The 13,823-nt window shown below is 39.2% G+C and overlaps 1 protein-coding gene across 1 annotated transcript in view; it reads left to right on the forward strand.

The window, feature by feature from the left end:
* SMS (spermine synthase) overlaps positions 1–13,823 on the forward strand; it is a 52,220-nt gene that overhangs the window by 35,050 nt on the left and 3,347 nt on the right. The window contains exons 9-10 of the mRNA XM_054219928.1: positions 61–140; positions 10,988–11,103. Coding sequence (XP_054075903.1) covers positions 61–140; positions 10,988–11,103 — 196 coding nt within the window. The remainder of the gene's footprint in view (positions 1–60; positions 141–10,987; positions 11,104–13,823) is intronic.

A 13,823-nucleotide genomic window follows, 5' to 3' on the forward strand; every position in this document is an offset into this window, starting at 1 on the left:
TGTAATAGTGAAAAAACCAGTAATGTGCATTTCTGTATTTAAATCATACTTCATATGTAGATTCCACATGGGAATTTCTGCGGTTGATTCTTGACCTCTCAATGAAAGTCCTGAAACAAGACGGAAAATACTTCACACAGGTATGATATCTGGATGTGAAAAAGTATTGCTGTATGTGTATTGCAATCTGCATTTTTCAGATGGAAAAAAAAAAAGGTGACGAAATGAAACTAACTAAAAATCTACTAGAATCATAGAATACCAAGTTGGAAGGGACCTCAACGATCATCTAGTCCAACCTTTCTTGGCAGAAGCACCTGTCTAGGCAAGATGGCCCAGCACCCTGTCGAGTTGAATTAGCGTCCAATGTTGAGGAATCCACCACTTCCCTGGGGAGACTATTCCAATGGCTGATTGTTCTCATTGTGAATAATTTTCCTCTTGGATCCAGTCGCAGTCGTCCCAGGAGTAACTTGTACCTATTACCCCTTGTTTTTAACATGTGACCCCTTCTAAAAAGGGAGTCTCCATCTACTTTGTAGCCACCCTTTAAAGAGTGAAACATGGTGATAAGGTCTTCCTTGAGCCTTCTTTTCTCAAGGCTTACTAGCAAGCTGGTTTTCTCTTTTTAACGACTCCTTAGGGATTTTTGCATGAAATTTGGGCTTTGCTAACTGACTTGCCTTTTTTCATGATTTCAGCTGAATTTGTAGCGCTTGTATCTTTGAATTTAGAAGTATAATTTCAAGAATCAACTAGGCATACAGAATATTTTAGCTGTAAGCAATTTCGGAAAAGCAGATGTACTTTATAAACAGATACATGGTTTTTAAGATAATGTAGGGTGTAAGACATGAAAATTTGTCATCCATAAAGGTATAAGAATTTGACATAGGTGCAATGGGACGAGAAAATGAGTCATTTGGGAGTAAATACTCTCTTTTTGCTTGGTATCCACTCCTAATGCAAGTCACTGGTTTGGCTTCTGCAAAATGGATTTTAAACACTTGAATATGTTTTTACAGTGCTTGGCATTTGTGAAGTATTTAATATAGTCATAAATAAGATTTTGCCCTTGTGTATGAAATTTTTAATGCAACTCTACTTAAAACCAAGTAATTTAAGACTTGTATACTTGCTACAGTATAGTCACCTCATGGATAATAGTGGTAGAGCTTTCATCTGAAGATACTTTCTGTATGTAATGCTGAATTCGTAATGCCACAAAGCTGCATGCACGTGTACAAAAACGCGACAGGACCCAGCACATGGTTGAGTGAAGTACAAATCTCTGAAGTTGTGTTTCTTTTGTCGTGACCATACCTTAACTAGTCTTCTGATGTGTGGAGCATCTAAGTACAGCATTTTGAAACAATCTTGTTAAGATCTGAAATAATGTAGCTAAAATTACACACTTGGACTCTGTTGCTATCAGCGTAAAGTTTCTGAGGTGTGTAAAGGAACTAGTTTACTGTAAAATTGGGTAGGTTTATAAAGAAATGCAAAATTCATAGAATGAGGTTTTGGGCATCTTTAATGTGCTGCTTTATTTTAAAATGCTGTGGTTGCATGGGCAAGATAAACTATCTTGTGCTTGAAATGTAAAATAGGGGGTTGAAATGTAAAGTAAGGGTTGTATCACACTGTGAATTTTAATGGCTTTTCTCTTCTGTTAATAGTGGAAATATCTATGACATTGTGATATTGAAAGAACACTACATCTTTTGGACAGAGCAAGCATTTGTGTTGCAGTTGTCACACTTGTAACACACACACTGAGACTAGCCCACTTTATTAGGAAGTACGTAGATGTATGTCTGTGGAGAGGTATCTGTCAGATTTTGGAGAAGGACCCTGGGAAGAAGCTGGAGTGATGGCTGTGCTGCAGCCAGGGTACAGGGGGGGGTGGGTTTGTGTCAGCTGAAACCAATAGAGGTTTAGGCTAGCCCAGTCCTGCTGCCTGTCCTGTCCTGATGGGAGGAGATAAGCCAGCTCTCCAGCCTCTCTGCTTGCACAGGAAGAAAGGATGCCAGTACTGCACCAGCCCTGGTGGGTTTAAGCCATTGAGAAACTGTGGGATATCGGTTTCACAGTCCCCAAGCAACAAGGTGGCAGGATGGGAAAGAAACAGTATTAAAATTGAAGACTGAATTTGGACTTGTGGCTAACTGATAGCCACTGGTAGCCAGTGAAAGGGCCGGAGTGTCGAAGCAGTACACTCTGGCAACTTAGTCTTCCTGAGGGTGTTGAAAAAAGGAAAATTAACATGGGGGTGAACAGCTATCAGAGCTTTTGCTATATCTGCTGATACACTACCCAGCCCATTTGATGGTCCTTGTAGCCTCTTCCCAGTTGATCCTAATTTAAAAACAGGAACAAACAGAAGACCCCCCCGAAAACTCAGTAATCTGATCATAGGAAGAACAGACTTTTAGGGATGCTTTAAATAAAATCATCTGTCTATAAATTAGATTTTGAATTAAACTAATTAAAGCTGGATATCCAAAGGATTGGGTTAGACCATGGACAGAAGTTCAGATGTGACAACTACCGACTTTGGTAGCTGAGCTTAGTCACAAACTGGGATCTGGTAAAAGGTTTTGAATGCTCTGATGATGAGCTTTTTTTTAGCTCTGTGTATTAACATTGGAAGTTTAAGTTACTTTTGCTCCAACTGTCTACTTCCAGGATGCTTATCTTAGATAGCAGGCTATACTTTACTTCCTGAAGGAATCGCATGCATTGTAAGGCAGTTGTGTTTTTAAAATCCAGGACTCTGTGTGCTCCCTGCACACATCCCCCCCCCACCCCCTGGCTTTCTTAAAGTGCATTTTGGTTCTCAAAAACATAAAATATGTTATATATCATAATGAAAAGCAGTTGGGGGAATGTCCACCTATTTGTTAGAGCCTTTGTTGTGACGAGGAAATGTCTCATAGGAGAGAAGCTGCAAAAGGGTCATTGTCCTGCCATTGTCTTGGACAGTAGCTATAGTTGCTGCTTCTGCCTTGGCATTATGTTCTACTAATATTCAGAACTTCTGTCCTTTGTGGTTTGTGGCCTATTCTCTGATAGTTCTGCTTGCACGGGTTACCTTGTGCGTCTTGTTAAAATGTCATTTATTTCAATGCTCAAGACATGCTTTACCCAAAAGTGAAATTCTTTTCACAGGATGCCAGCTTTTCACCTACTGTATTGCTGCCTGGTTCTCTAAATGCCACTGCTGGGAAAAATAAATGGAAATGCTCATCACCTCTTCATTGAGCTCTGCACGAGTTTTGGAAAGTGTTCTCTTCAGCACATGAATTGATTTTGAGGTGTTTTACAATAGACAGTATACTAGTCCTTTCTGTTATTAGTAGGAGCAGACTGCTACAAGTATTATTCAGGACTGCTGTTAGAAGGCAGGGTCTAGAGCTGCCTAACCGCAGCACTCCAGAGTCCAGAAGCACTGTCTGGAAAACGGTCTTTAAAATAGGCATGTTCTGGAAATAAAAACAATTGCTAGTAGGTTGATAACATGGAAGCAATATAAATAATAATGATAGGCCTTGCAGTGCTAAGAGAAAATAGTAATTCTCCTTAGACTGCAGCATAACCTCTTCTACTCCCATTCAGGATACTTTCCTGTAGAGTTCTGTGTACTGTTTCCAGCCTAATTGAGAATTAGGGCTTTTGTTGTGGCACTCTGATACAGCTCTGAACTTTGAGAGCTTTTTCCTGTCTCTTAGTTGTTAATAATTTCATGTGCATTAACTAGAAAAAAGCTCCTAATATCCTACTAGTTACATAATGGTATTTTTGATTAATTAACTTAAAATATGAGTTCATCAAAGCTTCAGTGCACAGAAATAATCTGTTTTTCACATAATTGCATTGTCCAGATGGCATGATGCTTTCTCTTTGTCATCTGCAGGAGATGACAAAATGGTTGGTGCTGTTGCTCCAGTTGGTTGAGAGTCTTGTCTAGTGCTGCACAGTTGATGGGTTTCCTAAAGATGATTGGCAGGCCAATTTGATTTTGATTAGATCTTGTAGGCCTTAATGCAGATAGTGTATTTTTAGGATGGTATGTGCATTACCAACAAAAGAAAAAACTTTGACAAAATGCGCTGGTGTATGTTAGCTTCCTTTGATTGATATCCTTTATTTCAATGAAGACCAAAGTGCGTTAAGAATGGGGTATGCACCCTGACCCAAGAGCTGAGAAGTGCTCCTAGACCAACAATTTTTTCAAAACCAAAACTCTTCCTGGGAGTGCTCAATAAAAGCAACCAATCGTGATGTAGGTAGGAGTGCACTAATGTCAAGCGGAGAGCAAAAAGCTAGGTTTCACTGGCTGATCTGTTAACATATTATTATGAAATCACATTTTCTTGTGGGATGATATCTGTTTGCAGCTTGCCTCATGAACGTAAATCAGTTACGTTTTTGTACAGCTAAAATAGTATTTGTGCTTGTCAGTAGTCTCTTTTTCCCATGACACTCATGATTGTAGTATGTACTTCAGCATTTGCAGGTCATAAATTACTTCGAGTTTTGGTAATGATGATAATTCTTACTCAAGCGTGACACACCATGCATGCCTGCCTTTCCCAGATCTGTGTGCCTGACTTTACTTGAGATCTTGCCAGAAGCAGCCAGGCAATGAGAAGTTCTCATGCAAAGCCAGCTGAAAATCATGAGGGCCATTCTAGTAATTTCAGGAGTGTGTCAGAGCAGAGGTCTGAAATGAACAGTTACAACAAGAAGTTAGGTAGTGGAGAAGATAAAGAGGAGATTTTTTTCTTTTTTAAAACTTTGGCAAAAGTCAAACTCTGTGTAAAGGAGAAGGGAGATTTAAAAATGAAGATGTGGTGGGTTTTGGTGTGGGTTTTTGGCTAGGTGTTTCTGAGCAAGTTGCGATTAGTGTTTTCATCGATTTGGTAATCGGCTATGAAATACAAGAGTATATTATGCACATTGATAGAAAATAGATAAAAGCTACTTTTTTTTCTAGATAATTTATTTAGGTATGCTTATCATTTGAGATTATCAAAAGAATTCTTTTTTGGCATGCTACTCTAACACACCTGGTTGTTCCCTCAGGATGCCATGGTGATCCTCAAAGCAGTCTGCAAAAGCTAATGCAGAATATCCTTTCACCACTAGGTGGAGACTGGTAACTAATATTGCTTAGCAGTTTATTAATATTTATAGAGAGATTCTGCCTGTAAAAGGCTTTTCAGACTATTTATTCATATTCCTAGGGGATGGAAGAACATATGTGGCCAATTTTAGGTTGAAGGAGGGACTTTTTGCTTGTTTCAGTTCTGGAAAGATAGAAAGGGCAGTTTATGGAGCTCATTCTCTGCTGCTGCAAGTCTGTGCTGAAGTGTACCAGGTAGAAGAACATGTCCATACTTGCTCTACACATCCATAAATAGTAATTGCAATGAGAACAAAAACTTACCTGAATGAACAGCAGCCTTGCTTTTCACGTCCTTACTTTTTTAGCTGCATTGTCCATACTGAGACTCTTGCAGCCTACATAAGACCTGGACAAAGGGAGGTGTCCTTAGCCTGCAGGACTTGCAGTCCTATCTGTATTTTTAAGACTTGAGGCTTATTTGCGAAAACTTACTGTTGAACATAATCCTGCTACTGTGATGCTTAAGGGTCGTATGGCTTGCTGTTCTTCTGTCTCCTTCTGAAGCTGGTGCTTTAGACGGTTTAGTGATGTAATATGGGTCAAGGTCTGTGAGGTGCTCAGTGTTGCCTTCTTCAGGGGGAGCCAGTTACAGGTGCAGGTTTCCAGCCATCACAGGGGAGAGAAATGGGAGTCACTGAGGATGTGACAACTTGGCATATCCTGAGGTCCGGTTTCATCTCTAATGGACCTTCCCAGTGACTTGTTTCTGAAAACATTAAGTGTTCTTATGCTATTGGACCTTCTAAAAGCCAGTATGATTTTTAGATTGCTTAAGTAATTCTTTTGAGCTTCAGTGGAATATGTGTACTTGTAGATACTAGTGTGATACGTTTGTGGGGTTTTTTCTGAACCGTCGCCATCCTGCACCTTCTATGTAGCACCTGAGGATTGTCCCAACAGTCATGAAACTGCACTCTGCACGATGCAGAGACTGATTGTAAGGTTGTCTCTGCCTGTCAGTGGATTACATGTAGCTATGAAAACGCCTTTTTCCGTGCTAACTTTTTGCTCTGCTGACCTAATCCTTTGAGGTTGAGCAAACTATCATTTTCAGCTTGTTTATGAAGTGGAACCTTTAAAAATACCTCTGAACAGGAATTTGCTGCTTCCTAGTCTGGGTCATCCAACCCAGGCAGGATAAACAGACCACTCACAGGTTTGTGTTCCAGTAAACAGTGCTAACCACTGGTGCAGGGGATCAGATGTCTGCCACATGCACACGCAGCCCTTCACCAAGCTGTCGCTTCCTGGCCACTCTCTTAATACGGCGTGGCCCTGCCCTCAAAACGTGCAGACCACCGTGATGTTTCTCCATAGTTATGCTCCTTTTTTTGGCTGCTGTGTGGGTTTTCTAATTAGCACTTCCAAAGAGGGAGCAGGGTTCTCCTTGAGTGCAGTGTGCAAGGAGGTGGGAAGAACGGCTGTATGTCCCTTTGAGCCTGTGTGATTTCTTGGCAGTCTGGGAGTCTTTAAGGAACAGACTTTTCATTTCCTTGTGTTACTGAGAGTTCAGTTTTAAATTAATTGATTGTTTAGCCAGTGGAGATAGATACCTTCAGTCAGGTTTGCCTCCATTATCTCCTTAAAAGCTACCCCCCCCCCCACAACTCAAACCTAGCTTTGATGCTAGGTCTTTCATGCTGTATGTATCTGCTTGCTTCTTAGTCACTCTGAAGTGAGGAAAGAAAAAAAACCTTGGCCATGTTCAAATCCTGTGCTTATCATTACAAAATAAAAATAGGGAACAATGTTAAACTAAAAATAAAAATTAAACTTCTCTAGTATAGAGACAGACAAGGATGTTTTGTAGCAGTGACATGTAGGGTAAGAGGTGAAGAATGACACGTGTAAGAAATGGGCAAGTATGGAAGGGGACTTCCATCTGCTTTCCGGTCACTAGTTTACTTTCCAAGGTTGGAGGAGGCATAGTGGCCTAAATGCAACCTGTAATCAGTTGATGGACACATCCCCTTTATAGGTGGGTAAAGTTAACTGGAACTTACAGGGTTAATGTAAACAAACTCTCTTTTACTATTCGTTTTAAAGAATGTTTTTTATTGTCTGGCTGAAACGGTTTTTATTATTTAAATTGTTCAGCATGATTCTCTGGAAACATGGAGGCTAGACCCATGGTACTACAGAATGTATGCCTTATGAAAGCCCAGAAGAATTGGTGTTGGGAGACAGACATGAGTTGTCAAAATGCGTACAAGCCCTGAGCAGGCTCCGAATGCAAAGGCTGTGAAACAGCTCAGGGATCATCAGTCTTAAACAAGGTCTTATGCATGCAGATTGGTTAATTTCAAAGTGTAAAACTACTTCAGCTGCTTTCATGTCAGAGAGATGCTTGTTAAGGAGGGAAAAAAAAATTCAGTGTTCTTATCTATCAAATTGCTTGACATGGAACAAAGATTAAGTAAGGGGGGGCAGGCAGAGGAGCCTGGTAGGGTGTTTGTATGTGTTGAAAGTTGACTGAGCAGTGTGGGAGGAAAAAGAAAGTCTGATTTTGCTTATTTCCTTTTGAAAAAGTATAATTGGTGAGGTCATCAGCTTTAAACCTTATTAAACACTGTTCAATATTAGTTTTGTTTGAGTATATGGTTGCTGTTTGGAAGAAAACATGTATTGCTCTACCACATAACTATTTTCATTAGACAGGGGAGTTAAAGTGAACACAGGTTATTAGACTGATCACTGTATTGTATTCCAGGCTTGGTTCCCTGTGTCGTATTTTAGTGGTACAAGAACATCTAAATGTGATTGACATAGTTATCAACACTGTAGGCTTGGTTGATAAAGCTGCTCGCTTCTTACAGAAGGGTGTTAAAAAGTGATTTTTAATAATTTTTCTCTTTATGGAAATAAGTTCATCTAAGTTTTGTAGATTTATTTTTTTTTCCAATTCTTAGCTTTTTGTTGGGTAAAGCCAAATTATTGCAAAAAAATTGTAACTGTCCAGAACTATGAAAAAATCCTATGGTGTGTCTCGAGAAGAGGTCGGGTATCTGAACCTTTAGGTAAGATCTTGATTTGGAGATTGTGAAGTTGCGGGTTTGAAACGTTAAAATTGCTTATTGGCATGTCTTATTGTTCCTGTAATTTGCTTTCCACGCTGTCTGCAGTGATTTGTCTGTTGCTGGAGAAGGGAGAAAGGCTGAAATACTGAAGCGACAGGCTAAGAAACTGTGGATACTTCTATCTCATTGTATCCTATTAAACTTCCTCCGTAATAGTGGTATGCTCCATAAATTACCTCACAGTGTTTTCTATTTATGACTCAAATTGCACACACAGGTTGTTTTTTAGGTTTCTTTTGCATTTAGTCTGATGTTGAAACAAAATTACATGTTTGGTAAAGGGCGGCTGAGCCGAGTAACTGCTACAGTCCCCTGGATAATAACAGGTTACTAAACAAGTGCCACAGTAGTCTGTTCATTGCACTTTGTGCAGTTGTGCTCAGTTAGCGTTTGTCTCATACCTTTTTACAAACCTCTTCTGTTCTCTGATACCCAAATCCAAATATGATATATTCAATATAAAGCACACCATCTTCCTTTACCAAATAACCAAGTACACATTTGTTCACGGAATATGATCAAAATGATAACCAAACACGTGTTTGGTTATCAAACCAAACCATTATCAAAAGAACCAAGTTCTTTTGAAAGACTGCTTTCAGGAATACAGGTTTTTTTTTTTTTTAAAAGATGCTGTGTATAGGATTTTTTTAAGTTGAGGTTTTCTTTTCCACTTGTGAAAACTTGAGCATGATGCAAAAATTTTGGAGGAAGAACAGTGGGATGAAGTTTGTTTTCACTTCCTCTAGAAATATAAATGTTTTAAATATGTCGTGAAAAAAATCCTACCAATAAAAAGAAATAGAAAACATAGTTTAAATACTGAAGTCAGAACGTGCTGTTTAGATGTTCTGATTTCCAAGAAGATCTCTGCTTGTTACGGCCTCTGCCCGTTGTACACTGTGTTTGAGAGCACAGGTAGTATTTGTTGGTTAAACTCATCTTAGTTCCTTGCTCTGTGAAAATTAACTTTCAGTTGCATCTGTTGTGCACCTAAGTATTTAAAGGCCATTTTGAAAAATCAGGGAGCACCGAGAAGCAGAAGTTAAACAGTAAAACGCAGCTTTCTTAAAGACCGTTCTCATGGAGTTAAAAGCTTCGCAATGTGTTTGCAGAGCAACACACACATGTGAAACATAGGTAGTGCAGATATTTTGGAAGTATTGAATAAATCCTTTGTTCCTGGGGTCTTATGGAACTTGACCTTAGTTTCAAGTTAGAGGTCTTAAAATATTGAATAAGCTGTGACTGTAAGAGCTATAGTTTTTAATTAGGACTAGCTCTTTTTTCTTAGTTGAACCATCTGTGTTCATTCAGTCAGATGCAAGTTACACACGTTATCCAAGGGCAGGAAGGGAGAAGATACCTCATTCAGTAACTAAAAAAAAAACCCCAAATTATGCACGTGTGTGCGTGGGCAAACTTTTTCAGAAGGCATTCAGAGCAGAGGGAGATATTGCCATGCCATAGGTGTAGTCTATTGCTGTAGGCTTTCTCGTTCATGTCTCTCTTTCTTGCAAAGTCCAAGGCTTTTAAGGACCAAAAGCAGTACTCTGCTCGGAAGTGCTTACGCTGGAAGGCTTTTGGCCTGTCTAGTCATGAACAGAAAGAGTCATCTAGAAACCAAGAAGCTGGCTGTATTAGTAAATAACTCTTTCTTCGCTTATTTTTTTTGATTTATCTAGACCTTTTTCTGTCTAATGCATATGCTCATATCATCTAGGGTAATGTTCTTGTGATCTGAGATAAATAGCAGCTTTTGTGCCTTGGGTCTCTTGCCATCATTTTGTGGGACTTTGGCTCATATGCTAGGTTAGTAGGAACTGAGTATTCATTAACATGAAAGTTCCCTTTTTTTATTGTCTTTTTTTGTCTTCTGTGGTGAGCATTGTTCGTTGTTCCTCCACTAGGAGTGGTAAAATGTGTGGGAAAGCTGAGAATTTTTATGTTGAAAATAGCTCTGGAGAAATGCTAGTTAATGCTTCTGTTTCTACTGATTAGAAATAAGAAGAAAGTAGGCTTTGTGCTAGGTCAGGGTAAAAGGCATTTATACTATAAGCTGATAAACCCAACCGTTAGGGAAGGATGGGGACACACGTCTCCTGAAGATGTCTCATCCTGCCCCAGGATGTGCACATGCTGTTTGCCAAGGACTATTAACATAGTGTTCCCCTTGACCAGAATCGCAAAACGTCTTGTCTCTATGCTGTGCCACAGCAACAGCACATTCGTATTTGGTGGGTCTTTATTTGGCGTCTTGTACCTGGAAAACAAAAGCTGAGTAATTTGTAAACCATGCATTTTAATGTTGTAAGACCCAGGCAATGTTAAATACTTGAGAAAATCTGGATGTTGTAATACTGTTTACTAATATATGTAAGCAATCATAAAGAAAATGGTTATTGCGTAGATGTTATAGGTAAACAACACATGGTGGTCCGTTTTAACTGGAAGCCCTAATGTAATGGTTGCTACTGCTAGTGGGAAGATAGATAATCCCCTGTTACTTACCCTTTCTTGAAAAGATACAAATTGTTTGCTGTAGGCAGAATGAAGACAAGCTGTTCAGTATTTGCCTTGTAAATATTAAATATTAAGAACAGCATGTATCTGTTTCTGAAGCGTGTGTGAGCCTTGCATTAATATCAAAATGTATATATTCATCTGCAATTTTGTGTATTTGTTTGATTGTAACTGGGACTATTCTTTTTTTCTTCAGGGAAACTGTATCAATCTGACGGATGCCTTGACTCTGTACGAAGAACAGCTTAGCAGGCTTTATTGTCCTGTGGAGTTTTCAAAAGAAACTGTGTGCGTTCCCTCCTACATGGAATTGTATCCTTAAACACTGAAAAAGAGTGGAGAGTGTGTATTAATAAATCAAGCAAACCTAGATTGCTTGGAGGTAATGAACTCAAGAGCAGGAATGCAGTTCTAATTTAAATGCTATTAATGTTTTTTATAGTAAATGAGCTACTGCAGTGTTATTTTGAGGATAATTGCAGGAATTCTTTTTTAAAGGTGCCATAAATTCACAGCTGGTGAAATGATCACTACCTTTCAAGATCAGGCTATGTTTTTATCAAAGTTTTTGAGTGTTTCCAAGTGTATTGTTTACACGAAGTAGGATAAACTGTATGATGAGGGTAACGCTGCCTGGGAATTCTGTCAAGGCTGTATCTTCTTTTTCCTTTTTACTTTTACAAAAAAACCCCCAAACTAACTTTATATGGATTAGCATGATCCAGATCTTTAAGTATTCTCTAATAGATCTATTGTTGAACATACAGCTCAAACTGGATTTTTAATAGGGAAAAGAAGTGATTCCTAGCAATCATTACTAGTTAGTGTTCCTAGAAAAAATATTCCAAGTGGAGCGGTATACACGTTTCTTGGCAACATCCCATTGCTTAAAAACAATCCTTCAGAATGTCTTCATTTTGTGGGTGGTAGGCAAGTTATACAAGGAGCTAGAAGTTTTGGCTTCAAGCCATTAGCTCTAGAGGAGCATTTTGATCTGCTGTAGGGTGGTTGTGCTGGCTGCGTTTGCGTTGAGTGTTTACCACTTCTGTGTAATCTCCCAGAAAATGTTTCTACAGGGTAATGCCTGCTGTAGCTGTCCCTCTCTTGACAGGGGAGACCTTTCCAGGATCTGCTTACTCATAATAGGTTAAGCGTGTGAAACTCTGACACCGTCTTTCTTCTGTTCTGTGTGTTCATTTTGCCTCCCTTCTCTGTCTCTAATCTTGACGCTGTTTAATGCTGTAGCCTGCTGTTCTGGACTCCACACTGACTGTAACAGGCTCCTCCTATTTCTCATTACTGTCAGCTCTCCAGTGAAAGTCAGATTTGATCTTAACATTTTCAAGACAAGAAAGAAAGAGTAAAATAGGATATGAAGATATTTGCCCTTGTAGCTTACAGTTTCAGGGAAATTGGTTATTTTTGCCTCTACAACTGCCAGGCCTTCATGCAACATGTATGTGATTTGAAGTGTGCATCCTCAGAAAGTCTTCTAAATACTTATTGCATTATTTATTTGGAAGTATGCAAAACGTTTCTAAATCAATTGAGTTTGAAATGCTACTTCATTCCTTTGAAAAATACATTTAAATGCTGCTAATGTATGAAATATTTTTAGCAATATATTTATTAAAACTGGCTGTTAAATAGGTATAATGGAGCTTGAAAGTGAACAGTTCTTAGAGAAATGGAGCAAGCTTTATTAGTTTGCTTTTTCTGAATGAGTTAATGATATAATAGTATAGGTACAGGAATGTTAAAGGAGGAGTCATCTTGATGACTTCAGATTAGCCCAAAGTGAATACTCTAATTTGGCCTTGGACTTCTGATAGGCTTTTACCTGCATTTCAGGTACAGGTTGTCATCTTACTTGCAACTTAAAGATTTCCAAGTTAGGAGTATTTTCTGAATGAAAGATTATACCTAAAGGCTGTTTCACAGGTGACTGAGAGATTTGATAGTTCACAGTAGAATTGTGACAAGTAATCAAAAAGTTAGGGGTTTATTTCTTTCTGAAGAATGTGACACACTTGTGACATTCATTTAAGTGCCTGAAATCTCTTGAGCCATTGAACGAATCTTTTCGCTTAGGCAAATGTTCATTTTTGTAATCTGACCAAAAGTTACCTGCGTGAGTACCTGAATGCAGCCGAAGTGCTAAGCTGGCTTATTGCTTTTTATTGTTACTTGTTTTGCCTACTTCAAGAATTGTTATCTAGTGTAACTGTTACTTGAAATTCTGGTGTTTACCAGTGTTGCTGTGGCGGTAGTCTGAAATTTAAGTAGCTGTTGACATAAAAGCCAGCTCTCTGTTTTAAGGAAAGCATATGTGTATCTGAGGTTTCCACTGGGACCTTATGGTGAATATGGAGGCTCCCATCTGAAGCATGTGTGACCTTGCTGTGTAAACAGAAAAGCATGTATTTTTATGTGGGTTTATTAAGTAATAAATCCCAGAAATATCTCTCCTGTGCCCAGCAAGGCAAGAGAGCTCTCAAGGATTAGTTGTTTGTCCTGCCAGGAGTACCTCAGAGGACTGTGGTTTGAACATACCTTCTGTGTGACTGTGCTGAAGCTGGGTCCATCTCCCCCCGGAGAAGCAGCAAAAAGAGCACTGATACAGCTGCCAGTTGTTCTGTATTTACTTTTAGCTCAGTCTGGGCGACATAAAGGTCCGCTTTCTGAAAAGTGTTTAAGTCCATAAGGCAAACACTGCAGAAGCTTTTAGAGAAAAGTCTAGGCAAAATTTAGATGCGTATGTTAAGTGAGTGTTCAACAGGACCCCGGTGAGGTATTTAAGAGGCAGTAGACATTTAAATCTTTGCCCAGTAAGATACCTGGACACCTAGTGTTCAGCTACTGAACATCTCAGTATTAATTTTGTGCCTGATTGTGTCTGCATTAGGGGTTCACAAATTAGGTAGCTAGATGTTTCTTTCCTAGTCAAGCTTGCTGCTTTACAGTTGAGAAGATGAGCAAGAGGGATCCCAACTCGGTGAACGTGATCAGAGTTTTGATCGCTCTTCCCGAAG

Source organism: Rissa tridactyla, chromosome 1, assembly GCF_028500815.1.
Source record: "Rissa tridactyla isolate bRisTri1 chromosome 1, bRisTri1.patW.cur.20221130, whole genome shotgun sequence".
In the NCBI taxonomy this organism is placed as follows: Eukaryota; Metazoa; Chordata; class Aves; order Charadriiformes; family Laridae; genus Rissa; species Rissa tridactyla.